The sequence below is a fragment of the Scophthalmus maximus genome, chromosome 12, assembly GCF_022379125.1.
Source record: "Scophthalmus maximus strain ysfricsl-2021 chromosome 12, ASM2237912v1, whole genome shotgun sequence".
Taxonomy (NCBI): domain Eukaryota; kingdom Metazoa; phylum Chordata; class Actinopteri; order Pleuronectiformes; family Scophthalmidae; genus Scophthalmus; species Scophthalmus maximus.
The window spans coordinates 19,679,768-19,707,323 of NC_061526.1; the positions used below are offsets into that span (position 1 = coordinate 19,679,768).

A 27,556-nucleotide genomic window follows, 5' to 3' on the forward strand; every position below is an offset into this window, starting at 1 on the left:
TGACTCACAACTCTGCTTTGAAGTCACTTTACCGCAGCGACAACAACTCTAATTGATGGACAAACACAAGCCTGGCATGCTGCACTGATACGTCCGGTTTTGTTTAATTAGCTCCGAGCGAGGGGACAAGCGATGGAGGTGAGAAGAGCAGTGTAATTAGTGGCTCCTCCATTGGGCAGGTACTCTTGTATCAGCCGGGTCCGACGAGGTCACACTCTGCTTGGGGCCATGCGGCACCTCTGAGTCACCTCTTGTCGAGAAGTTTCTCACTTCTGAAATGCTTCACACAGTAAAATAATCATAGTTCAAAGACTCTGCAGCTCTGGTGCAGTCGCCGCCACAGACTTACTGTCACTTTGTGTACGGCGATGTCAGATCTGTCCTGACTGTGAAGGTTCACTTGATTATACTTGTGTTTTTAGCAAATTAAATTGGTCCAGTTCCTCCTGCTGCAGGGCTTCCAGCCCGTCTTTACTGTGTGGATTTGCCAGGTTCCAACTTCCATTTAACTAACTACATCTTCATATTTATACTTTCTTTTTGCCTCCACCGACTTACTGTGTGTCTGAGGTTGTCCCAGTGCAGCTGCAGCATATCTCAGGAACGTAAAGTTTCGGTGTTGTCTCCTCCTGACATTAATAAGCAGCTTCTGGATCTGAAAGTTCTCGGCTGTCTCCTCTCTGCGATGGTGTACGCTTTGATCAGTTCTTATGCGGAGGTTGCACCGGTACAGGTTCAGCTGCAGTCAGTCCTATAAGCTCTTCGACACAGACAGCACGCACCCGCACTCCTGAACTTGTGTTGTTACAAAAAGCTGCATCCCGTCTTAATGCATAACCCTGGATCTTGGACAATATCATCATAACTACCATATGTAAGCGAATAAATCTTTTTTTGGAGATGTGCAAAGTCCCAAAAATGTGCCCACTATACTACACCATCTTGTTTCCTCTTTATGCTGAAATCCAAACTGAATTATTTGGAGCCGGAATTAAAGGGGAAAAAAAGGAAATGAGCTAAATGTTCACAAACGGCTCAAAAGCATTTTATAGTTTTAACCGTTGCTTTAGATGTGGCGGCAAACCCACATCCTTTTCTATTAAGTGAGGACTGTATTTAAAGCGAGCACTTTTGGTGACATCGTTTATTTCGAGATGCATTAAAACATGTTGCTGGGATCAGTGCCGAGACCCGACTGACTCCATAAAAACAGCTTTGGAGCTTATTTCTGTTTTTAGTTGCATCTGTACTTGATTCCACTTAAAAAAAAGTTTGACAAATTTCCAAATAGCCCCCGTTGCAAAAATAATAAAAACTCAAGTGGTGGAAAAAAGACTCCACTGCCTACAATGCAGTTAAGCTGAACAGGGCTTTGCTATTGATTTGTTTGATCTGTAAAGATCACTGCTGACCCAAACACACACACACACACACAGCAGTTTGCTGCAGCGGCTGAATGATTCTGCCATCACATGAAGACTGTGTTTCAAAACCGTGAGCGCTCGTCGCAGCACGTCAGGGCTTTCATCTTGACGCTGCTTTCATGTGCCATTCTGTGCTCAGCAGTGCACATTTTCCCAGCAAGTCTTTGGCATTAGCCCACTGCTCTTCGTCGCCAAGTCCACATCAGTGCAAATTCACGATCCCACAGTTGTTGCAGAACAAATGCCGAGCTCCTCTTTATCTGTCCGATCGGGGCTTCCTTTCTGTTGCGGTCACCTTGTCAGTTCACCTCTTTCTGTCTGGTTTGCTCTTTGTTCCCCATCCCAGCCCTTTTTGTCTCTCTCTCACTCGACTTCCCTTGCTCACTTCCGTCTCATCGTGTCTTTTCCATCCAGCACTGATGCCCTCTGACAAACTAAATCAGGATACCTCAGGTAATGTGTCACCCACACACTGCACCTTCTTTAATGTCACTGATCCCTTGCGTGAAGGAGGCCATTTTGAGACCCCCACTTCCAACCTTTCGAAATTACCAAAATGTCTATGTCCAGTTCTCACTCATTGCCATCCCTTAAAAGATGAATCTCTCCCCCCCCCCCCAAAAAAAAACCCTTTTTAATGTCCTGGAACATAAGTCCCTCATTTCTTTCTTTCGTCTGTACATGATGCTTTTTTTTTTGCTAAAAGCATAAAAAAAGTACTTTTCACGACTGCCATGGAAACTACAAACATGTTCTGTAAAATGTACCTCGATGCACCTGAAGTCTGCACATAATAAAGACAAATGTTAATGTCTAAGTAGCTGAGGGAACTACACAAACTATCTGTCCCTAAACCACATACACTTCCCTATGCCTGTACTGCTGTTTCTTTGTCATATAGGTCATAAGAAATTCTTGAGTAGCAATTAAATAAGAAATGGTAATATCACAGGATGTGCTCCCTGTATTCATTCTTGACCTACTAGATTGGAAAAAAATACAAGCACGGGTGTCTTGTCTGTGAGTGGGCAGCACAGTGCAGATCAGTGACACTGCCTGGAAAGATGCATTAACAGAAGCTAAATCTGAGAGCTTGAGCTTATTTCAGTCATGAATGGTGAGAAACAACAGTCCAGGTTGATAATATTGTATTTAAGGCGTTTTAATTGTGTAGCGTTGGATATTTATTCTGTTGTGTTGGTGTGGTTTTGTACCTCTGTGTTTGTGAGTGAGTTTATCCAGTGCACGGTATCCTTGGTGATGCTCCTGTCGTGATCTTAGTTTCTCTCTAGGCTGTAAATCTCTCCACAAAACCAGTGAAATTAATGGTCAATGGCTTCATATTTTTCTGTTTTGCTCTGTGTGAATGTGCATGCTTTTGTGCACTTTCTGTCTTTATTTGTGTCGTGCACACACACACACACACACAAACCTCAGCGGCACACCCCACCTCCATACACATGTCTCAGTCCCTTGTTTGCTGCTCTCAGCGGACGTGATTTACTACTCGAACACCGCGGCCTGAACTACTCGGCGGGATCATAAAAGTGAGGCCTCGTCGTCGCCGGCTGCTAAGAAAACACAGGGATGTTTTTCACCCAACAAAAGAGCAATAAACTCCGTCTCGCAGGGCACAACGCACTTGAGTGGTCGTCCACCTGGTAAAAATAGCTCGCACAACCCCATCTGCCATTTAGTCTGTTTTAGCAGCAATAGCTGAGTGATTTTGACCACGGTACATATCCAGCGTCTGTCGGCATGCCCTTTTTCCACGTTATAGCCTCGATGGCGGCGGAATCGCTTCCAACATTAGAGTGATGAAAATTTTACTCTGCCCCCCTAGTGACCTCAGTGCCAACAAATCCCACCACCAGCTGGTCACCGATTATGGCTTTTTACCTCAGTTTCCTCATTGTCAAAGTCAGAATCCTCGACAGACCATGGTCATATGTTTCTTTATATGTCAAATTAACATAGTAGAAAGATAGGATTTATTTAATCATTGAGATGAAGGAAAATATTGCCATTCCCCTGCTCTTAAACCAACTAAATTTCTCTTTTATCATCTCCCCATGGTCCCCATGGTCCCTGGTCCCTCTATCCGAAATTGGGACCAGTCAACTCTCTGGCCCTGACTCATGTTGACTCACAACGCAGCACGCTTGCAGGCCTGCTCAGAATAGCGTCCTGTCTGCTCCACTAGCACACTGGCTAGTGCTCACACAAAGATCCCAGCACGTGCACACGCAGCGTGGCGCCCAATCCTAATAAAGATTAGGGACGTGGATTTTAGGCACTTTGCGTTATCAATCAACAATCGATAGAAGCTTAGACAACAAAATGAAATGAAATTACGTGTTTGAATCACATGACAAAGCCGTCATTAAAAATGACTGCTCTTGCTGCTCCACTCCACACTTGGTATTCAGCAAATATTCAAACGATTTTTCAACATTAAGCATTATGATTATGCACAACTTGCAGGCAAAATAAAACACAAATCACATGAGAATCAGTGTGCCTGACACTGACCCCTTCCTATAAGCCGAGAGGGGCTGTAACCTACAAATGCATATATCACACAAAAAGATAATGGGCTGAGAAACATCTTTTCCCCTCTGTTCCCGTCGTATAGACAAGCCTTTATCACATGCTCTGATCAAAGATACTGTATTAATCCTCACTGTGCAAAGATTTAGCTCCATAAAACATCTGCACGAGAGGAGCCAAGGTCACAGGTGGGCCTGAATAAATTTGCCTCCATGTTTTTTGATAGTCTGTCTAAGCATGTGAATCGTAAAAAAAAAAAATCCAGGACAAACACTCTCTAGATTTGAACAGTTAGAACAATTGTGATATGTTCTATAGAGTCCAGTTTAAAAAATGTTTTACATGTTAACGTTCTCGTTGCTGTAATGACAGTATTGAGTGCGGGGCTTTGATTGATAAATGTCTGATCAGCAGAGATTCTAATGCCTATTGTTCTAGGTCATTTGAACAGTCTACTGCTTTATTGCTGTCATCATCTGCGCCTCAGTGAGTAGTAATTTACAAGGAGAAAAAAAAATTCTAATTAACAGATTGCATCAAATAAAAGGGTTTCAAAGTGTCCTAGGAATCCTTTTAAAGTTGAGAATGATCTCCCCTCTTTTTAAAAAAATGATTGGGAGAGGAGCTGGTTTTTAAAGGCTGTGGACCGTTAGATTCAGCGTCCTCTGTCACAATGAAAACACGCACACACACGCACATTATCGTCCCCACAGTTCCATTTGCGCTGACCCCCTTGATCCTGCCATCCTCTAAGCTTTCATATTCACCGGCCTCCCTTCCTCAAGTACCCCCAGTGGACCAGTCCATTACTGGTATCAGCACTTCTTATCTGCTACACTCCGCCATGGTAACATCACACCCCACCACCACACCCCTTGTGGTGCAGTCCAAGCCGTTCACCAATCACGCAGGAGCCATGATGGCCAGGCTTATATATCCCCCATTCCATCTGTAGCTGGCACTCTTGCATCACATTTGCACTGCTTACTCCTTTCCCAAGCGCCTTTGCTCTCTCTCCCTCTCTCTCCCTCTCACTGCTTTGCTTCCCCCTCTTTTGGTAGCTCTTCCTCTAATTTTAAAAAAAAATCTCATTTTCATTTTAATCATTTTTCACGTCCTCTCTTTCCTTTTTTTTTAATCTTTTGGTTTTTGCTTCAACCATCTCCCTCCCTATTTATCTTGTGTCCTCATTCTTCTTTAACTCCCTCACCCTTCTTCGCTCCTTGTTCTCACAGCCATTTCTCAGAGAAACCGTTATCTGTTTTGACCAAGTTTTTCACTTTTGCCTGCTCCGTAATAACTTCTCTCTAGCAATCTGTCATGCTTTCCTCCCCACTTACACTTTCTGTCCTACATCTCAATTTCTTCACCACTTAATCTTTGTCCCCTTCTAATTCCAATCTCCCATCCTTCCTTTTCCCCTCGCTCCCCAAGCGCTGTGAGCTGTGGGTAAATAGGTACATCTTGCCTTGCCTCTTTTCAAATGGCTTCATGATTGCTAATGAAGCACTCAGACAGGGGGGAAAAAAACACGAAGCGGAGGAGGAAAGGAGTGTTTCCCATGGAGACAAGTTGTTTGGTGGCTGTCTACCTGATAGGCTGATTGATGACCTTGTAGCAATGTTGACTGATTAGTATGATAGAGGCTTTTATAGCACAGTGCAACTAAATATGTGAACACAATTCACACAGCCTACTTTGGTATTGAACAGTGTGGTATAGCACAAGCCCCATCCTGCTATACAACACTGAGGTGTAAGAAATGCATCACCGTTATCTCCAAGCTAACGTGTCAGAGAATGCCATAACACAGCTTAATGCTTAATGCTGTGCCTGCATCTGTCCATACAAATGCTCACAATCCATCTCACCCATTTACACTATGTATTTAGAGTCACCACCACTGATACCTACTTTTTTCCCTCTTGTTTGAACATTCCTCTCGCATATTTCACATCAGTGACAACTGGGAAGCCGTCCTCTGGCTCCGCAAAGCCAGAGGACGTCATCAGAACAATTATGAGCAAATGACAGGAGTCGGAGACAAAGGCATGGATTCTGAGGTATGAGTCAGCATAATGACAAATGCTCAGTACAGTATGCAATGGCCATGTTAAATGTTAATTTGATATGAATCATCCTGCTCTCTCTGTTTCACTTTTTCCTAATTCTACACATGCACTTGTCCATTTCCGTCTTCCTCGTTTGACGTAGCCCGGCACATGACAGAAATCACAGTCGCCTCCAGGAGACACATACGTTGAGAAACACAGACTCGCGTGTCCGATCCAGCGAGCTCATCCTGCACCTGCAGAAAGTGCTCGACATTTTAAATGCAGGCTGAGTCATCAACAGACTATGCGAGAAGGGGAGGATAGCGAAAGCTGTGCTTGATTTGATCGCATCTGATTTTTGTGACCAGTTGTGACAGCCCTGGGTACACTGCAGTAGGTTATTTTTACCCCAATTTGATGACAGTTGGTAGACGATAGTAGAATTCTCTTTTTGTGGTGATGACAACACACTGATGCAGTCATGACCACTTGGTATGTAACCACTCCTATTTTTCAGCCCAAGAGTGCCACTAATCTTTTTTTTTTTTGTGTGCGTGTAAATTAACTTTCTCCTAATCTCACTCTCTCTTGCCCTTCCTGTCTTTTCCATGTCCATGGTCCCCAAGATCATACACATAGTCCAGTGTGTTAACTCTGAATATGTTTTTCAGGAAGGAGCATTTATTGGTTTCCTCATTAATGTGCCTAAATGATTTTTCCCTTTGATATATTTTTTCCCTCTCTGCACAATTTTGCTATCCCTGTTTTTCACTGCAAGAGTATTCCCCATTGGGATCATCATATCCACTCCAGCCACCTAATGTAGCGCAATGTTAGAGGACATTTAAATTATACATTTACAACACATGCTGTCTTCGTCTACCGCATTTTACATGTTTCCAAGCACAAGATATCATCATCTAAAAGAGATAAATGTGTAAAGTGCTCACTCTCCCTCTTCAGCTGTCCCTTTTTTTTTTTTTTACCTGTGTCTTACTCCATCTATCTCACTCTCCCCTCTTTTTGTCGCTTCCTAAGCTGGACTGTCACCCTCACAAACAAACATATCACTCTCCTCTTCTGACAGTCTCCTCTGCAGGTTGGTATATCACAAGCTTGCAGCTAAACTGCTACACCCTTTTTTATTGCACCATGTCAACTTCTTTCTTTCCCTTCTATTGGAATACCCTCTCTGTTTGACTACTCTGCCTTAAATGTTGAAATTCTACATCATGGAAGGGATAAATCCTCACATTGCTCCCCTGGCCCTCGCAGGTACTCTCCCGAACCAGCTCTCCATTGGCCACACTTTGTACTGTTTTGGTAAACTGGTGTTGTCAACTACACTACTCGGCCAAAGCTTCGCCTACACAGGCTTGAGAGTGAGTCAGATAATCTTTTGTATCTCCAGAGACTAGTTGTTGTATTTTGTTGGTTTGCTTTAGAATTGTACATCTTTATAGAGATTAATGACAAAGAAGTATCTGAATCTGTGTTTGTTATATTCACTTTGTCATCTCTCACCCACATGTTGCCCACACCAAGCATGTTATGATGCTATTCACTGAAATATGCTCCCAGGCTCGTTCTCATCGCCTCTCTTTCTCTTGTATGATTTAAATAAACCAGTGTGCTTGAGACACTGCAACAGGAGTTTCGGTTGAAGGGCAACACCACTGCTTGGTCTTCAATCCTACATACCACGTTTTCCGAAACTGGCTCAATACATGCCATAACCACTGTGTATGTTGTATGTTATCTTTCTTTGTTAGCCATGGAACTATAAGCTATATTATGATAGAGAGGGGTGATATTGTCATTGATGAAAAAGGCACAGTTAACAGCGAGACCCGAATGCATTTGTCACCATAAAAAGCCCCCATACTGATTGATGAAGGCACAACAGCTGGCAATGCAATGAAAAGTGAAATGAGGATCTATATTTTCTGGCAAAGTGCAAGACAGTCTTGACACCCAAACAGTACTTCACCGTAATTTATCTCCTTTTCACTCATTAGATACATGACTAATACTACTAGTTTGTAACATAGAGAATAATCTAGGTTACACAATCAGCTTGCATCACTGAAGAGCATTATGTAATGAGCATTTCAATTAACAATAGATGTTATGATAGTTCTGCTATACTTATCTGTCCACACACCACTGCATCTTTCCTAAAATCTTAAAGCATTTGTAGAACTTGGATTAAACACAAGCTTTTGATCAGCCACACTGTGACGCACCCTCCAGTAGTTGTGTACAATAAAAAATGAACAAAGACTTGTTTTAAATGTCTAGAGTATAATAGTTATTGGGAGATTTAAAAATAAAGCACCATCCACATCTGCACCATGATTCATTCTGCCCGAGTCATTCAGCACACGTAGGGTTAAACTATAGCTGCAGCGTCTTACTGCAGTGTCTAAAGCATTTGGCTGATCGTTACAGTATACGCCAGGAAAAAGGGGAAAAAACATCTCTCTCTAAAACTTCCTTTTTTCTTCCAAAAATCCATTTTATTGCATTTATAACATTTGGCACAGTACAAATTCTTGGTGCTTTTACAAGATAAACCTGTAAAGATCGACACTGACCTTTTTTCGGTTTTTGTTAAAGAAAGTCTTCTCTGTATAAATATTTTTCTCATCACTGCATTCTCTGTAGCATGGTGTAAAAATCACACAGAATGCCCCTTTTTAAAACAAGACTACCCTCATTTGTCAAAGTCAAGACAGCATCTTAAACAACTCATTGTTTTAAATAGAAGTTACAAGTTAGAAAATAGTTTCAATTTCTTTTTAATATATGTTTCTCTATCACCAGCCCATGGTAGTTTCAATTTGTCCATATATATATATTTATTTATAAGCATGTACAACAAGAAATCATCAGTCTTTTTCACTCTGTACAAAAAAGTAGTTCCTGTCCTTTTTTCGTTGTGCATTCTATTGCATGATTTTATGGGTAAAGGACAAAGGGGTGTGGGACAGCGGTGGATGGGAGCTAGGGACCTAGGAAAGGTGTGGGAGCCATTTAGGGGACCTTTTAAATCTGAGTTTCCTGTACCTTCTCCTTGGTGTGAGTTTTTATGACAAAGGGCTCAGCCATTGCTGTGATGGTGCTGGGCATGGTTCGAGGCAAAGAGTTCCCAACATTGTTTTCTGTCCATTTAGCCCCATGGCCAGTTGGTTTGTAGGTGTTGTATTTAGGCTTTAGAGTGCTGTAGTCCACTTTATGGGGGCTGTAGTCCACTTTGTGTGGACTGTAATCAAGTTTAGGTCTCTGCGGGTGTGGACTAAAGTCAGACTTGAAGGCGCTGTAATCCATTTTGTGGGGGCTGAAATCAGTCTTGAAGGCGCTGTAATCGGTTGCAGTCTTATTCGGAGTGTAAGGATCCTTGGGTTTGTAGAAGTCAGGCTTAGATCTCTGGGCATTGTAATCTGTTTTGGGCTTGGGTTGAGTGCTGTAGTCAGGCTGAAATGGGCTATAATCAGGCTTAGGTCGAGGGTGTGTGCCAAAGTCTGGCTTGAATGGACTGTATTCAGCTTTAGGTTTATGCTGTGTGTTGTAGTCCGATTTTAATGGGCTGTAGTCATGTTTAGGTTTTGGTTGGGTGCTGTAATCTCGTTTGAACGGGCTGAATTCAGTTTTCTGTCTCGGGTGAGTGCTGAAATCTGGTTTGAAGGGGCTGTAGTCTGTTCTACCTTTTGGGTGAGTGCCAAAGTCTGGTTTGAAAGGGCTGTAATCTCCTTTAGGTTTGTGAGTGCTGTAGTCCTGTCTAAATGGGCTGTAGTCAGGCTTTGGTCTATGAAGGCTGAAATCTGGTGTAGATTTGTGAGTGCTGTAATCTTGGATGGATTTGTGGCTACTGAAATCCATATTTGGCTTATATGTGGTATACTCAGCCTTCGGCTTGTGAAGGGTAAAATCAGGCTGGGGTTTGTATTCGGCCTTGGGTTTGTGAAAGCTGTAGTCCGTCTTGTGGCTGATAAAGTCCAATTTGTGTATGCTGTTATGGTCCCGGATTTCAGGCAATGTGAGAGCTGTCTCTTGAGCTGCAGATGCTGGTGGTGGAAGGTCCTCCTCATCCACCTGGATAATCTCCACAGTGCGGGCAGCAGCCACTGTGCTCCTCTGCTGGTGGCGCTTTCTCAATTTGTAGAAGGCAATGAGCATGACAGCAGCCAACAGTGTCACTGCCACAAAGCAACCTATTATGATCTTAGTTGTCTTCATCACTTCATCAAGGCTCGGCCCAGACCTGCCTGGCTTGCCAGTGGAACCTTGGAGTCCTGGTACTACAGATGGCTTTGCTGCACTTGGTGGGCTGTCAGTGCTTTGCAGTAGTACAGTTGGTGTGGAGATGAAGACTGGCTGGAACACAGATGGAGAAGCTGTTGTAGTTGTTGTTCCTTGGCCCATTCCTCCTCCTCCAGCTACCCCAGCACCTGCAGCAGCAGCTGTGGCCATGGTGGTGGTTTTAGGTTTGGGCATTTCAGTGGTTGGTCCCAAGACCTCTACAGTCACTGTGGTAAAGTAGCTCAAGTTGGAGGTGTTAAGCTCAGCTGCACTCACATTGAGGTAGGCCGAGGCGTTGGAGTTTCCAGCTGCATTGGACACCATGCAGGTATAAGTGCCTGTGTCTGCTGCAAGGACATTTGAGAAATTTAGAGTGCCATCATTGAGGACTGATATTCTCAGGTGACTAGATGCATGTGTCAGGATAGTCCCGTTGGGCAGTAGCCAGCGCACTGAAGACATTGGGGCTGTGCGGCAACGAATCTCAGCTACTCGCCCTGCTGAGATGTTCAAATCCCTTGGTGCATCAGCAATGAATGGTGCAGAACACTGGACTGCAGCGCCCTCTCCTCGGTCCACCTCAACCAGCTGTCGACCTCTCATGCTGGGAGGTGAGTGACAGCGTCCACAGCAAGTTGAGTTAGTTGGGATGTACTCCCTTAGCCATCGTGCTAACCATACAGCCTCACAGCCACAGGTCCAAGGGTTATGGTGGAGATGGAGCTCCACTAGGTACATGAGTGGGGAGAACAGATCATGTGGCACAGCGCTCAGATTATTATGGGCGAGATTAAGCTCCACCAGTGAAGATAAGTCGTCGAAAGCATTACGCTCTATGATTGTGATTTGTGAGTTCATCACCCATAGCTTTTTCAGCGAACGCAGGCCTTTGAAGGAACCTGGCTTTATCTCTGGGAAATGATTTTCAGATATTTCCAGTTCCTCCAGGCCCTTTAGGGGACTCAGGTTCGGCATATCACCTCTTATGTTGCACATGCCCAGGTTGAGGTACTTGAGGTTTTGCAGGCCCTCAAAAGCTCCTTCTGAAATATACTCCAGTTTCCTTAACTCGCCGAGGTCCAGTCGCATCAGGGACGGCACCCGGTTGAAGGCATAGGAGGGTATACTCTCAATTGGATTGTTCCTTAGCCAAAGTTCCCTTAGTTTAGAAAGGTACTCAAAGGCCCCACTGGGCACCACTGTCAAACGGTTGTCAAACAGTTCCAGTGTGTTGAGGCTGGTGAGTCCATTAAATGCGCCCACCTCAATCTGGCGTATGGCATTTCGCCCAAGCTGGAGCACCTCAAGGTGGTGCAGGTGGCGGAAGGAGTCAGCCTGCACCGCCTCAATGGCGTTTTCCATTAGATTGAGGTGGCGCGTGTTTGCAGGAATGCCAGGGGGCACACGGGTGAGGCCACGTCGGGTGCACACCACCTTCCCTTGCTGATTACTGCAGGAACACTGCGGTGGACAGCCCTGGGGTCCTTGAGAGACAGCCGCCCCCGCCAAGGCCAGGGAGGCGCTGCTCCACGCTCGCGCCATCAGAAAGACTACACAGAGCAGGGCGGCTTTCCTGGCACGATGCACAGCTACCCGCCCCAGGAGACTCATGATGTGGCACGTTCATAATTCAGCATCATCTGGGGGGGAGGATGGGGGTGTTTTGGGGCTAGTGTTTGGGGGCCTTGGGGACAGGGAAAGTAACTGGTTGGCTGGTGGTAGTGTTAAGGGCACCAGAATAAAGAGGTTGAGAGAACTGAAGAGGAAGAGATAATGTGGGTTTGGGGGTTTTGCACAGGAATGACAGGACTTGACCTATCCTCGATAAAAACAGTGCTTTTATCTCCAAGAACTGTGCTCATGGGCAGAAGTAGAAGGGAGGGTAGAAAGGGCTGGCTATTCTGAAACGTTTATATGAGAAGGACATGGTGGTAAATTAAACAACCAAAAACCGTATAACAAGACAGAGGGGGTAGGGTGTTACAAATTGATGCAAAGAGGGGTTGAAACACTAGACACCTACCTCAAGTTATTATTACAGGTCCTTGAACTGAGATATATAGCTTTCCTCCTTTTTGCAATCAGAAAGCTGTGGCATTCAGATCAGTTGTAAGTATATCCAAGATCAGCAAAGAAAGCCTTTTTATATTTGCTTTGTCAAAACAGGTACCAATGCCAAAGAGCTTAACCAAGATGAGCCCTTTTGTAAATCCACACATCCAAAGAGAAAGGTTCAAAGGCCCTTAGTGAGTTTTTTCTCTCCCTTTTCTGACTAGAAAAAAAAAAGAAAAAGGAAAAAAGATTGTAGATAGGAATCCAGTCAAGCTCCCAAAGCAGCAGTGTTTCCTTGCTCGCCTCTTGCTGTCGGCTCCTCTTCTCTCGCTTGTCCTTGGAATCCGACAGTTGATCCCCCTGCTAGACACCTTACCCAAGTCTCCATTGCACAGGCGACCCACAAACACACATGCACAATTTTTTGTGCACCAAATGCCAACGCAGAAAGGACAAAAAGAATGTTTGTGGGGGTGGGATTGAAGGTTGAATGAAAATTCCACAGTCCTTTCCAATGTTCTTTTCCTTTTGTTTGCGATGGTTCGGAGGGGAGGCTGACGAGAAGGAAAAAACAGACCCCCTCCTCTCTGTATTCCTCTGTTCACTTTTTAGTGGTCAATCAGTTGGTCGGTTGGTCAGCCTGACAGCCCTTCTCCCTCTCTCGCGCTTTTCCCCTTGCTGCCTGTCTTAATGTTGCGTCGTGTCCATTTAATTTTTCTTTTTTTTTTTCTTTTCTCCTCCAGGAGTGCTCAGCGGGGGTTGAAAAGGCTAGGCGACGCACACTGCCTTCATTAGCTTCTTTCTCCTCTTAACTAACCACATGCTCCAGCCCCGGCAGCCGTGGTTGCGACAGCAGCAATTGCAAACGCACTCACACCATCCTTGCGGAGCACACAGCAGCAGTAGCGAGCACACACAGCAGCAGCTGCAGCCTGCCTCCCGTGCACTTCCCAATAATCCGTCAATTTCTTCAGAGGGGGAGTGGGGTGGGGGATGGAAGGGGGTGCTGGGAGGAGTGGGGGTGTTGTAGCTGGGTTGATCGAGGTGGGTTAGAGGGAGGAGGGGTGGTGCGCAGTTTCTCCTTCCCCTCTCCGGCGTTTCTCTTTTCCTTCTTGTTTTCCCAGTTCTTTTCCCCCACCTCTCCTCGTGGTGATCGGCAACCTCTCGCTAATGCAGCGTCCGACTGGGGAGAGGAGCAAGACAGGGAAGGCAAGCGCTGGGTGAATGCGCGGCTTACAGGCGTGACGTTAACAGTAGCGTTGATGTGGAAAGGATCAGTTGTAGCAGCAAAAGAGAGAGTGTGCGCCGGCTTGGATCTCTCTCTCTCTCTCTCTCTCTCTCTCTCTCTCTCTCTCTCTGCCTCCCTCCCTCCTTCTCTCTGCAGTGTCCTGAGGTAGTTGGGTAAGCTCAAAGCACTCAGACCTTTTTAGAGATCTACCTCTTCAAAAGCCAGTTTGCTCCTGCTGTCCTCCACTCTGTTTTTTTAATACTCACAGTCTCTTGTTCTCTGGCTTTCTGGGGCTTTGTGTGGCTTAGGGGAATAGACGGGCTGTACGAGCAATAGGCATGGACGGACATTGGCATCCCCACAGCAACCAGGTTTTAACCCCCTCCTCACCAGCAATAATCCAGCCATTCCAAACGAGTCTGGCAAACCTCTCCAGCATTGCTTTGGTGGCAAAGCCAGGCAGATGGGACTGAGTTGCTCTCACTCGCTCACTTCCTGTCTCTTTCCCACCCCTGCTCTCTTATTTTCGCTTCTTCTCCCCTTTCCCTTTCCCTCGCGCTCCTTTCGTCTTATCGTTAAGTGGAAAACAGAGAAACATGAATGGACCACTGACGCATCCTGCTCGGAGCAGTGCTTTAGTTTGATGCAGTGTGTTTTCGTGCATCAATTCCCCCCCCCCCCACACACACACACACACACACACACCCTCGCCCTCCCCGCTGTCTTCCCTTCTCTGCTCACTCTTCGTCTGTCATTGTGTCACTCCATTTAATCTCTAGCTCTCTATCTTGGTATATAGAGTCTCCTGCTAGCTCACATTCAAAACATTTATGTCACTGCTTTGTCTCCCTTTCTCAGTTTTATTTTTGGGTTGCCAGGACATGAAGTTTGATTTAGTCCATCTCATCTCAATCTCACGCTTCTGTGCAATGAAACAAAAAAGTTCAGACTGTAGGAGCTGGATTAGGTAACTTTATTAGGACCAAATATTACACTGAACCAAAAGTTGAATGGAGTAGGATTTAAGAAGGGGAATGTTAAATGCTGGAAATATGCAAGTAAGTGCATTATATGACATACAATCAAAGGAAAAGAAAATTCAGCTGTTTCTACATCTTTTGGATTTTCCCCTCTTTATCACCCCTTCATCGTGTAAGCCTGTACAGGTAGTTAGAGCACCCCAACCAGGCAGGCTTTAACCCTCAATTTGAACACAAACTGTTGCTTGAGGAAGCACCCAGCAATAAAAGGTCATGTTAAGGGAGGCGAGCAGGAGAAAACAAGACATGCTTTACCTTCCTGCCACGGGAGAAGATGCAAAACTAACTCACCCTACTGTCCCATCGTCTTTCTCTCTGTCTCTTTCTCTCTCTCTTTCTCTCCCTCTCTCCCTCCCCAATGATTTATACAAGCCTCATGTCCATTAAACTAGGAAGTGGTGTGGGTAATTGATGGTTGCTAAAGGTAGCTGTGACAGTTCTGATAGGTGTGTGTGTGTGTGTGTGTGTGTGTGTGTGTGTGTGTGTGTGTGTGTGTGTGTGTGTGTGTGTGTGTGTGTGTGTGTGTGTGTGTGTGTGTGTGTGTGTGTGTGTGTGTGTGTGTGTGTGTGTGTGTGTGGGGGGGGGGGGGGGGGGGGGGGGGGGGGGGGGGGGGGGGGGGGAAACATGCGAGCAGGAAAAGGTCACACTGCCTGTAGCACAGTATGTTATTCCCACTGGCACAAGAGTATAGAGCCAACTCCTATATTCCACACACCACACACACACATACTGACTTGACTCCCCTACAGTTGAATACGAAGGGCTTCAATCAAGCACATGTAACAGTGCGGTGGCAGCCACAGCAGTATAGGGGGGATTTTCCTGGTAAGAAAGCCGTTTCCGTTTCTCTCCGCAGGGGATTCCCTCGCACCGCGGCCATGCGGAGAGCAATATCAAAGGTGTGCTGCACTACTGCGTCCCCCTGGGTGCATTCATGAGATAATGCAGGCCTACGGTATACTCAAGCAGACATGCAGTAGCAGGTTACGATACAAACGCAGGATTGTTTTGGCAAATGTGCAGCTCAGAACAACACACAGACATTACATTAATCAATTGTCAGTCCAAGCCAACTGCAAATGAAGGCTTCCTGTTCTCTGTGTGCTTATTGATGACATGAATCAAATATATTACACTGTGCATACTGGCACTGCTAACTTTGTTCGTGTGTCAGCTGGTGCCTGGGCACTGTTCTGTAGGTGTGGTGTCCCAGTATTTGATGAGCGAGTGACCCAGAAGGAGTTCAGGTTGTGTTTTAGCCACCCAGCAGAGTACATCCCAAACTACTATCCACCCAGAATCATCCGTTGACCCGTAACATGACCAACGCTGCAAGGGCACCACTCTCCTCCTGGCGGTCTCCCTGTCTATTTCTCTCTTTCCTGTCTTTTCTATTCTCACCCTGTTTTTGTCTGTCTTTGGACACTGCTTCCTCACTACTGATGGAGCCTGGGTCATGGCCTGCCAAACTCCGTGATGCTCCACTGACCAAAAGTGGTCAATCCCTCGAGTGATATAGTTTGATCCTGGCCTGGAATGACCAGCATGCCTGGATGGTCAGCCAAACTCTGTGATCACAGCAAGGTTTTCTCAAGGTCCAGCATGTGTGTTTGTGTGTGTGAATGAGTGCACACCTCTCTTGACATTCCTGACGGAGGCAAAGAGTTGGACCAGAGAAACCTTTTCTAACTTAATGGCCCTTATGTTCTTGGGGTGTACCAGAATTCCAGGTCGAATCATGTAGTGGTTCAAGCAAACCTTGAATTTGCACTTCTTTCAATGTTTAGGTTATGTTAAAGTTGTCATCTACTGGGGCACAGTAGCCGACACCCAGGCCAAACAGTGGTCCCATATGTTATCAGTATAACATACAGTGCTCTGACAGGAAAAGTCTTGTCAGGCCTTACCTCCAGGGCTTGCTGACCGATGACGGCTTGATGAGCTGTCAGATATGTGGGACCTTCACGCTGTCATGCCAGCCTTTTTGCCCCTGCGTTGCAATCCTTGCCCTCCCCGGTTCACCCACGGCTCCACGGAGCCACCCCCTGCTCTGGGCCAGGAGGGTCCCGGGTGTAGTTTGGGGGTACCGTGCGACCTACTTTGGTGCTGCTCGTCAGCCAGCATGTTCAAGGGGTTATATGCAAACAGCACAGAGCCCATCCCCTGGGGTGAGTGCTTGCAAATCTGGGCTGCGGCCAGTCACATGTAGGTCAGCAGCCTGTGTCTATTTGAATGTGTGTACGTGTCAGTAGTTCCATTTGGATGAATGGCCTGCAGTATGGTATAGTAGCAATTACAATCGGATTAGAAGAATGTAGTTAAATGATAGATCTAATGATAATGTCATTGCCTCTGCCATTGCCAGGATCAAGGATTTACAGTACAGGCCCTCAGGCAATCCACATATGGCATGCTGTGTGTGTGTACAAGGAGACAAGAGGCACACTATTTTGGGGCTTGTCTTGTGCTTTGAGAGCTATTACAAATCTTCTGCATTTAGGTGTTGCATGTGTGCACGCGTACGTCCTCTGGTCGATTGGATACCAGTGCCCACCCTGGCACGATGTTATCACAACCAAATTTTTCCAGGTCACCATACTGAAATGTACGCACGCACGCACGCACGCACACTCACCACACACACCACACACACGGGCACCGCAAACTCTTTGATGCTGACCTTGAGGTAAAGAACCTGCTACTAGACACTTCCTCTCTCATTTTCATTTCAATCTCCAGGAATTAATTCTGCAGGAGATTAGGTGTGAGACACACACACACACACACACACACACACACACACACACGGTCTCACACACGCAGTCATGCTGCTATCAGTGTCCCGGCAAAGGCTTAAACTGCTTGGTGGGGATTTTTTTCCTGTTTATCATTTTTCTCATCATGCTCTTGCATGCGTGCGCACACACACACACACACCAATCATATGCAAGTATATTAAGAGATTATAACCAGCAATAGGGTATCTAAGTGGCATCTGTCTGGCCAGGTTAGATGAGTTGTTGTGTTTCATACACCTGCTCTGTCTCGCTAGTTTGCTTTCACTGACCTTGTGTGGCCTCCATCTCAGTACAGTCCACTAACATTGATAACACTATCTTACATTGAATACCCTGTGACATTTTTAGTTAATGCTTTTGGGGGGCACTTTAGTATAGAGTAATTTGTGAAGACGGTTAAGGTTAGTCAAACAATACACACTGGTAATGAATCATTAATTCCTTAACGTTCTTGTTCTCTCTTTCCATATGTTTTGTCATGTTTCATTATCCCTTTCCTTCTTCTCTCAAACCACCAACTCCTTACTCAACTTGTTTCTTGCCCCATTTCTTCTGACTTCTCTCTGGCCTTGTTCTTGCCTGTTTGTATTTTTTTTGCTCTTGCTGTGCTGCTTTCCTTTTGCTTTCTCTTCCTCTGTCTTCTTGCTGTCACCCTCCATCTCTAAACTGCTTCTTCCCCTTGGTCTTTGCTCATTCAGCATATGTTTTGGTGTGCGTGTCAGAGAGACAAAGTGCGTGCTCTCAAATGACGGAAATATCAGGCCTTGGCAACTTGAAGGCTCACAGTAAAAGATGACCATTTTCACTCGTCTGGTTTTCTGTCGTCTTGTGTTTGAGCTTCTCTAGCAGTCATTGTCTCCAGACTAATGGGCTTCATTATGTTGAGCTGTGTTCATACTGGCTGCCAGAGCAGGGATTAGCCCTAGTGCCATGTTAGTTGGAAGCAGAAGAAAGATAATTCTAGGTTAGCACTGTTAACCCAATCAGCGTGAGCCAAGGAGCGAGCTTGGATGAGATGCTTCAGACGTTTGTCTCGGCCTCTTGAATTTTGACCTCTTGAATTCCCACAACGTTCATTTTTAAAGCGTTTAGAAAAAAAATAATTTTATACTATATTGTGCTGAATGTGTAATACAATACAATTCATGTATTTTCTCACACATTTTTCGGACCATATGCTAATGCTCACCGTGTCTCGCCCTGGCCGCGTCATTGGTCAGTTGGCTTCATTGGGATTCACGCAGCGTCCCTTTTTTATGCGTTCATCACAACGTTGCCTTGCCAACTGCCAGGCCACAGGAAATGGATGACCCTTTCTCTGAGCAATGTGAAGGTAAAAACATAGTAATTCACCGCGGAGAGAGCAGCTAAATCTTTTCGACTTTTAGCTCCTAATATGCAAATATGCCATCTTCATTCAGATCCACCCCTCCACCTCCTTTTGCTTTTATGTCCTCGGCTTGGCCAAAACAAAATTCCTAACTGGCGAGCTGTTGCTCTGCAACATCATATGTGACATTAGTCTCAGGCAAGGCTTTTGCATCACTTCCACTCGTCTTAGTTCACTTACTTGCTTTTATAGGGGAACAAAACGGGAGTCGTGAAAGTGACAAACGCCTTGTTTTGTCTTGCCTTGATGGTGACAATAATTGTCAAGCTTTTCCTCTAGCATTTATACAATAACAAGTAAAAGATGTCTGCTGGTATAGGTAATTGGATGAAGCACTACAGAAAAGCTCTTAGTTTGCCTCTAAAACTACACATCTTAACTGCTTTAATCACACTGCTATCAGCTGGGTGGTGAATTGACTTTCATGCCTCATAGACCAACTTGCTTTTGTTGTCCTGGAAATGGCCACCTTTATTTCTTCTCCCACCATGATGCCCCTGACCTTCGTCTGTCCCCCCTCTTTTCGAAAATCACAGCGACCATTACCGTCTTTACGGTTTCATTTCTATGAAAGTATTAATCCTCGAATCGCCATCAGGCCTTCCCTGTTGGGAGGATTAGCCCAACTGAGGCCTGTTACTGTGGAGACCAGGGGATGGAAGTAACAGCTTTTCTTTTTTTATGACAAATCCACCTGGCCCCACACCCAGATTATGGCAGGACTGTTCTACAGAAAGCGGTGCCAATAATCTTTGGTTACCAGTTCCATGTAAGCATATTTGTCTGTCTTGCTGTGTATTTTGCTTTGTGCCAGATATCCGGGTACAGGCACAATATTACAAACTGCTCTCTGAGGATTCTTCAGTGTTGGAAAGCAGACAGGAGGTAGGGAGTGAACAGAGCTTTTTTTCAAATATTTTCCCAATTTGGATTTCATTACTGATAGTTGCCCTGTCCACCTTATCTGTGTTCAAATGAACTATCTACTCTACAGTGTGGACATAGTAATGATAAACTGTAGTATACTTTGAAGAGCTATGAACAGTCTTTGTTGTGACATGAAATAACATTTGGTTTGCATGTACTGCAAAGAATGGGTGGGAGTTCGTATATGTGTGCATTTTCTATTCTCCAATGCCACTGCTCACCTCCCAGACAGTTATTTTTTTCCTCTGTCGCTCCCCTTCCATTTTTTTTCCCACGCTGGAGGATTTGAGAAGCCAAGCTAAGTGTGTCTAATCTATGAGCGCAGCCAGCACAGCGTCAAATGTTCGGTGCCGATGTACCTGCAGCCTCCAACAAAGGAACACTTCAGCAGTCGTCCACCCAAGCGCGCAGGAGAACATCGGCCCTGTTCAGGCCTGGTTTTAACATCCGTCCTGAGAAATCCAATCTCAAGTGGACAGCTCTAAATTTGTCTGTTCACAACCGGCATTAGAATGCCTCCTGAATGTGTCTCCTGTGACCACTTGTGATCGGATCTCACTTGCCCACTCTATATGCAAATAAACATGTATGTAATTCCTGTTCGAAGACCAGATGTTGTTTTAAGCCAGTCTGAGTATATAGATGAGTCTGTCGTCAATGTTGTCAGGAGGGGTGCCGCTCTGTAGTGGAATATTTTACCCTTTTGAAAAGGATAGAAATCATTATGAGCCACATCGTGGCCACAAACAAAACAACATATGGGCGCTGAGAAGTTTAAAAATACTTATATTTAATTTGAAACTGTAGGTGGTCAGAGGACGTTGTTTGAGTAGGCGGTCCTTCCTATGTGGCCGAGGACGTATGTTGATGCATGACATAAAGAGGGCTGAAGGTTTAGCGACAAACACCTGAGGAAGGATAATAATGTGAGGAAGAGTCTAAAGACCATGGGTCGAAAGGAAAAAGTACCCCAACACGCCGTGTCCCCACACACCCCGTCGAACCCTTTACACCGGGCTCTGCGACCTTGCTCAAATGTGTGTTCTGTAGCAGGGGCAATCAGGGATATCCCCCGGAGGTAGGCTGCGGCTGGGGGCCAGCAGGGTCCCGGCTATGAAAGGAGGGGGGAAAAAGCAGCAGGCAGCACTTTCTAAATTGAAGTCAATAACACAGCAGTCCATTCTATAAGAGCCGGTCCTCCCACACAGTCCGCTTACAGTCACTAAGGAGAGCTGATGGTTGGATGTCGATTGAGTTCTCTAAAGTACCACTACACATGGCAACATGTGTTTGTGTGGGTGAACGCACATGAGGGGAAATAGAGTTGCGTTGTGATGGGAGGCACCATTGCTGTAGAGAAAACCAATTGTCATATTTGTGATCTTAAAAGAAAAAAAATAATTCAACTTACCTTCCCAAATGCCCTCAGACTGCTGCATGAAAGTGCTTCTGCTCTACATGTAGCTGTTGTATGAAATCCTGCTAATGCAGCCATATCTGAGACACACACATGCACATACAGCCTTACTTTGCCTTTAATCCCTTTTCTCATGTTCGCACTTCTACATAGCTTCGGGGGATTAAAGCCGGTATGCTTGGCCTGCCCTGAGTAGGGGTAGGAAAGGAAATTAGTGACTGGGAGAGAGGGAAGACATCCGGCTGACATGAGTTGGGTGTGTGTGTTGATGCGTGTGTGGTAAGCTCACATACTTTGTATTTGAATGTGCACATCCGCACAGCATGGAACAGGCATGATTTGTTTGGGAGCTAGCACTTTTGCCTACTTTTGCTGAGCCTAATGTTAAAAATAAATAAATATATGATTTGCTGCAGTTTTGATGCTGTGTTCTGAGTAGTGTGCTGACATGCTTGTGGGAGTTGTTTTTCACAGGCAAAAGCAATTTTATGATAAAAGCACATTTACCTTTCAGCTCCTGTAGATTGCTGGGTTTTTGTATTTGCGTGAGAAAATCAGTTGGCTAAAGATTGTTCTTGAAATGGATTCATAAGTAGGGATGATCTGATTCTGTTACCAGTATTGGAAAAAATGCCTCGGATACTGCCAGAAAATGCAGGATCGCGCATTGGCGAATATGACAATCTATGAACCGATCTGTTACCACGTTTTTAAAGTAGTTCCACCCAGATAAAATGGCACTAGTAGGCCACTGCCCACTAGTCATCCTGCTGGTGGTCTTTCTATGGTCAGTTTTCTCACTGATGCCATCAGTCTAGGTCACATGCACCCTAGTCGTGTTTATTGGTGTCCCAGTTTTTTCCCCCATAATAACCTTTCATCACACACACACACACACACACACACACACACACACACACACACACACACACACACACACACACACACACACACACACACACACACAAGCACACACACAAGCACACACGCACACACATGGATGAACAGTGGTAATTTCCCCAGGCAGAGATTGATTTCTCTTTCATTTTCCTGCCACTCATTGTTTGACATCCTGCTGAAAATTATAAGTTTGACTGACACCTATTGCTTCATCTCAGCAGCTCAGCCCCCCCCCCCCTCATTTCAAGTGATCCCACAATAAGACATAACCAGGTAAAAGTATTTACAGAGAGATGATTTTGACAAATGCTTAATTGCATTTATTTGTAAATGCTGCAAAAGTGCTCAGTACAGAAAAAACACTCTTTTTTGTAGATATGCCGCAAGTAAAGTAATCCTCTACTTTATCATCGGCACCCTGTTCCAGTAATGATGTATTTGAGTCTTGAGTCATTTCTCAGCTTACTCCTGCTCTGCCTCAATGTGTGAACACATGTAGTGATTCCACATCATTGCTCTGGTGGATACAGGTATTAGCTGTTTTTTCTTCGCTCTCTAATTGTCTCCAAAGCCTCAGATGTGTTCTAAGTTCATTCACGTTGTTGTACAGTTACACACAGCGGTGGCAAGACTGAGTGCCTGTGTATGCAATTTAACACTCATCTTTTGTCTGGAGATGGCTTTGCTGACTTAACTGTCTAGACGCCCTTCTTCAAGAGCTGGCATTTGTTTATTTTCTTCCTTGTCGCTTATCCCTGTTATGCCATCCATTTTAGTGGCTCAGCTGTACCCGGCAATAAATAACTGAAAATTGATGAAACCACCGAGACACAGGTCTCCACTTATTCAATCAGCGGAAATACCACGAGACAACAGCCTGCGGGCAGAGGGTTTTTGCTTCTTAGAAGGTGCCCCGCTGGGTATTCGAGCAGTAAGTCCGTGCAGCGCCAGTGTCAAGCCGGCCACAAGATTGTTGTAGCTTGTAGCTCCGTGATACAGTGGTGGGGTGTCAGCTTTTTGCCTGTGGCCACATTGTTGAAATTGAATTTGAAGAGAGTCACTGTGCCCCTGCCTGTTTTGAAGTGAGCACCATCCATCCTGTTTGGAAGCACAATTGTCATATTGCACACCTGGTGGTGTTAAAGGCCCTCCTGCAGGATGCTGCATTTTAAGCCAAACGTAAAATCACATACTGAAGTGTGTGTGCCTGTTTGTTAGATAGAATTATTCTCTGGGATTCAGTACGTGTGTTTTTATTATAAAAATATGTGTACATGTGTAGAAGTCGACATATCTTCACCACACTGGATTTGCCATTGATCAATCCTGCAATTGTCCTGTTGCATTATCAAACTGTTGTATTTGAATGGACATTCTAACAGATTTTTGCAGCAGCGATAGGTCTAAAAAAAACGCGTAACCATAGTGACAGCACATGCCAAAGATGGTGACTGCAGCATCTTTAAAAAACAGCAGAAGATAATGCATGCGTTTGTCAAACTGTAATAAACATAGTCTAGTAACATCACTTAGCTTAAGGACGTGTTAGTGCCCTTTTGTTCATGTCCCCTCACGACAAACTCCAATATTTTGTACAGAGTCGTATTGAGCTGTGGCTGAGACATGAACCATGGTCTTTTGTGCACATGCTTCACAATCCTGCAGAGGTTGTCCACAGGTAGAAAGGATGTGCTACAGCTCTGGTACAATCAGTAGGAGATGCTGTAAAAAAACTACAAACACACAATGAATCCCTGACTGATTCTGGTGTCCTCTCTAAGGTGTTGCTGATAAGCAGCATCTCCATAGCCTTGCGGGGCAGAGAGAGGAGGAGGAGGAGGAAGGGGGGGGGGGGTTCCTTCAACACTCTTTTCGTCATTTCTGACCTGTTCCAAGTTTTAACCACCTTCCTCCTCCCATGCGTACATCGCATTTCTACTTCCATCTCTCTCTGCCTCTCTTGCTCTCAATCTTTTTCCACAATTGTTAGCCTCATTTATCTCCCTTGTCTCTTCATTATGGAGGTGTTTGGAGGCCCAGTATTGTTTTTTTCTCCTCTTTCCTTTTCCCCAAATGACAGGAAGAAAAAACAGGAAAGGGATGATGGGAACAAAGTCGGAGAGAAAACTGATGGTGTCGCATTTTATACTCTGTTGTGGGTCGTAGGCTCACTTCAAATATCTGTAAAAAGATGGAAGCAACCTTCCCTTTCCATGGACAAGGTTATTTTAATAAATCAAATGTAAAGGCTACAGTCCCTTCTGAATCCTGTGCAGTCTGTTCAGGAGTCGGGTACAATAATGTGTGTGTGCTGTAAGTTGTTATAGCACTTGATGGGGCTTTACATTACGACCAATAGACCCTTCATTTCATATTCAGGTAATAATATAGATCGTTACTTGTAGTTTCTTTCTCAACTGTTTAAACTAAGGCCTTGTCTTTGCAGATTGTCGGCTGCAACAACAGCTGTTACAGCCTCCAATCCTCTTGATTTTTGCCCAGATACACATCTACAACATCTCTCTTTCACCGTCTCCAAGTCTGGAGTTTGTTTTGAGCGCCCGCCTGTACTTTAGTTTGCCTCGTCCGTACAAACCTCTTTGTACTGTTTGACTTGATTCTTGCATTGGTGGTAAAAGAGATTAATTGTATTTGAATTTGTTGTTAGGAGGACAGTCTTTTGGTCTGTAATATCCGTCACGTGGCTACTCTCACGTGGCCTAGCTGAGGGAGATTGCTAGGAAGAGAAGATAACACCCATCTGCCTATTCACCCTTTCCCCCTCAACCTGTGATGGAGCTCTATCATGGCAGCATGTTCCAAAAGGTGGGCCTATAAACCAATCGCAGGTGGACTGTAATCCCATTTATTTGACGCCACACTGATTAGATAATCCACCATGGCCAGGTACTAGCATAGTCAGACTGGTCAAAATGAGGTGCAGTTGAGGAAAGAAGATAGAGGGCAAATCATATTTGCCAGTGAGTCATCATTTGTAGTCCAGCAACGGGCCAGCTGCATGGCTCCTAAGTAGGCATGACTTGATTCAATCAGCCCCCCACCCCCCTCTCCTGTCTCTCTCCCATCCCTCACTCACCACCCATCTCAATCCCCCGTCTCATTTGTTGATGGTCACTTGGCATTTATCTGATTGAACGTGCAGCGAGGTTGAATTGGATTGCCAGAAAATTGAAGAATCATTATAGCACGATTTGTCCCAAGAGGTTTTTTGTGTGTTGTACCGTTGACTGAGGGGTCAGTTCATCATTTCCTCTCATGACCTCTGTGACTACCTGTTTGCTTGAAGGATTCATTTTAGCGATTGTATTTTACTTTCTCATTGTCCCTCATTGCGGCCACCAATGTGTCTTGTACACAATTTGAGGGATATTCTACTTGACATTTTGGATCTTGTATTTTTAATACCATCCCTTTTATAGATTTAATTTATAACGAGAATAAATACACTTGGATGGAGCGGGAAAGTCTTCCTGTCCATCAGACTCCTGGCAGCCTCCAGTCTGCAGTGTTGACTCTTTACCGTACTACTAGTCACTACCATATAGCAACATGAAGTACCTCTTCAGTAGCTCATCTCCACAGCTTTTCTCACACTCCGAATTCAACCTCTACCTAACAACTCTCCAACCAGCCTAGCAACTATAGGCACTGCCTCTCATTTTGACAAGCACACAGAAATTGACAAAAAGCCATGTTGAAAAATGCCTCTGTCGGCTCTTTTCTCCCTCTTCCTTTTTTTCCTCCTTCTCTTCCTCATTCTCTCACCCTGTCAGCACAGGCAGAGTCTGGGAGGACAGAAATGGCTTTTTGAGTGACACGGGCTGGCTACGCCATTTGCCGTGTCAACTGGTGAAAGAGGATAGAAAAGGAGGTGGAGACAAATGATGACGGCCTGGCCATCTTTGTCCTGCGCCCCTTCTAGCTTTCACCCGCCATCTTTCCTCCAAGGTCATCGAAAGTCCAAATAATGTTGAGAAATGTTTTTTTGAGTGCTTTTGAATTTTCCCCCCACCTCATCTGCAATATACGCACTCACTGATTTTTTTTATCCTGGAGAAATTGGAAATTTGAGCAGATACTGAATAATGAACTGTGCGTCTTTGTATAATTTTTAGTGCTTTGCCCAGGTCCACTCTTGGGAACATTTTCCTCGAGTGGAAGAATCTAAATTGACTCTTAGTAATTGAGTTTCTGATGTTGTCAATCAGTCTGCATTCTTCATTCTCCCATCTTTGACAAGACTCCAGCTGGCCTTTGTCCAACTTTTTTTTTTGTGCCCTCGTCAGCTACAGGCGTCAGTGTACTGAAATGTCCAGTAAGGAATCATGTAACCCCACTGTTTTCCCCACAAAGGGCTATCTATGGCATATAACTCTAGTTCAGTCATTGCAGCCACAGGTTTATAAATATTTAAAATTCCATTATGAAATCTTAAATCGACTCATAAACCTGCAGCAAGTGGAGTGTGAGCGAAAAAACAGCTGCTCGTGTAGTGGATATCACCATAGAAGGTAAAGACTCCTGTCTTTCATTTTTGTTACCACCTTATTGGCCCCATTTAATGAGAATACTGAATAGGGTTATTTGTTCCAATGCCCATTGTTAACTTTAGCATTCAAAAGAAAATTCCCTTTTTTGTGCATTTTTGAGGATGAAGAGAATGCTACGTCTCTTCAACTTGGACTTGTTTTCATAGTCAAATAATTTGACACCGCTTAAAAGAAATAATATTTTTGGGATATTTGATATAGGAACACGGAGCAACCGCTGTTTTGCACTTAGAAATAATTCTCTCCGCCTTAAAAAAATAGCTCCGGCGTCCTATGGTGCAGAGAGAAAGTGTTTTCTGTACTGACACATTTCCCACATAATACAGTGTCATATAGCTATTAGCTAGCTGGTTTTGTAGAATCTCCCCCCCCCCCCCCCCCCCTTTTTCCTTTTGTGGTTAAGGCTTCCAATATTTACTATATAGCTGTAAGTGCTCGTTTCTTTCTTTCTTTCAAAAAGTAAAATTAGACCAATTTTCAAAGAATTGTAGAATTGTTTTTTGAAGAAAAATGGGCACCACACGACCTATGCACAAAAAAAACACATTAATGCCATACAGTTGCAACTTATAATGCTTATAATCTCTCTGTTAATACAGGGTTAATACACCAGGTATTCAGGTGGAGTGAGTCACCGGCTCAGAGCACAATGACTGTAAGCAAAGCAATTACACAAATCATGTTTTTCATAAGGTAGGTAAAGCCCTGGCTTGACTCTGTGCTAGAAGCCTACAGTATGTCCCCAGAATTGTGGCCGAGTTCCACTGATACCAATAGTTTATAAAACGTCCTGTCAGCACTGATTAATCTGGGCAACAATCGGTCAACCTCTGAAAGATGTTACCCATTGGTTCGCCCACCACACTAATACAGGGCGCTATACTGGCCAATTGAACAAAACAC

The 27,556-nt window shown here is 44.8% G+C and overlaps 2 protein-coding genes across 2 annotated transcripts in view; one reads left to right on the forward strand and one right to left on the reverse strand.

Annotated features, from left to right (window-relative positions):
• snd1 (staphylococcal nuclease and tudor domain containing 1) overlaps positions 1-27,556 on the forward strand; it is a 157,028-nt gene that overhangs the window by 60,230 nt on the left and 69,242 nt on the right. The gene's annotated exons all lie outside the window — the stretch shown is intronic.
• lrrc4.1 (leucine rich repeat containing 4.1) lies at positions 8,526-14,137 on the reverse strand. Its single transcript, XM_035648349.2, has one exon. The coding sequence runs from the start codon at positions 11,939-11,941 to the stop codon at positions 9,077-9,079; it is 2,865 nt and encodes a 954-aa protein (XP_035504242.1). The 5' UTR covers positions 11,942-14,137; the 3' UTR covers positions 8,526-9,076.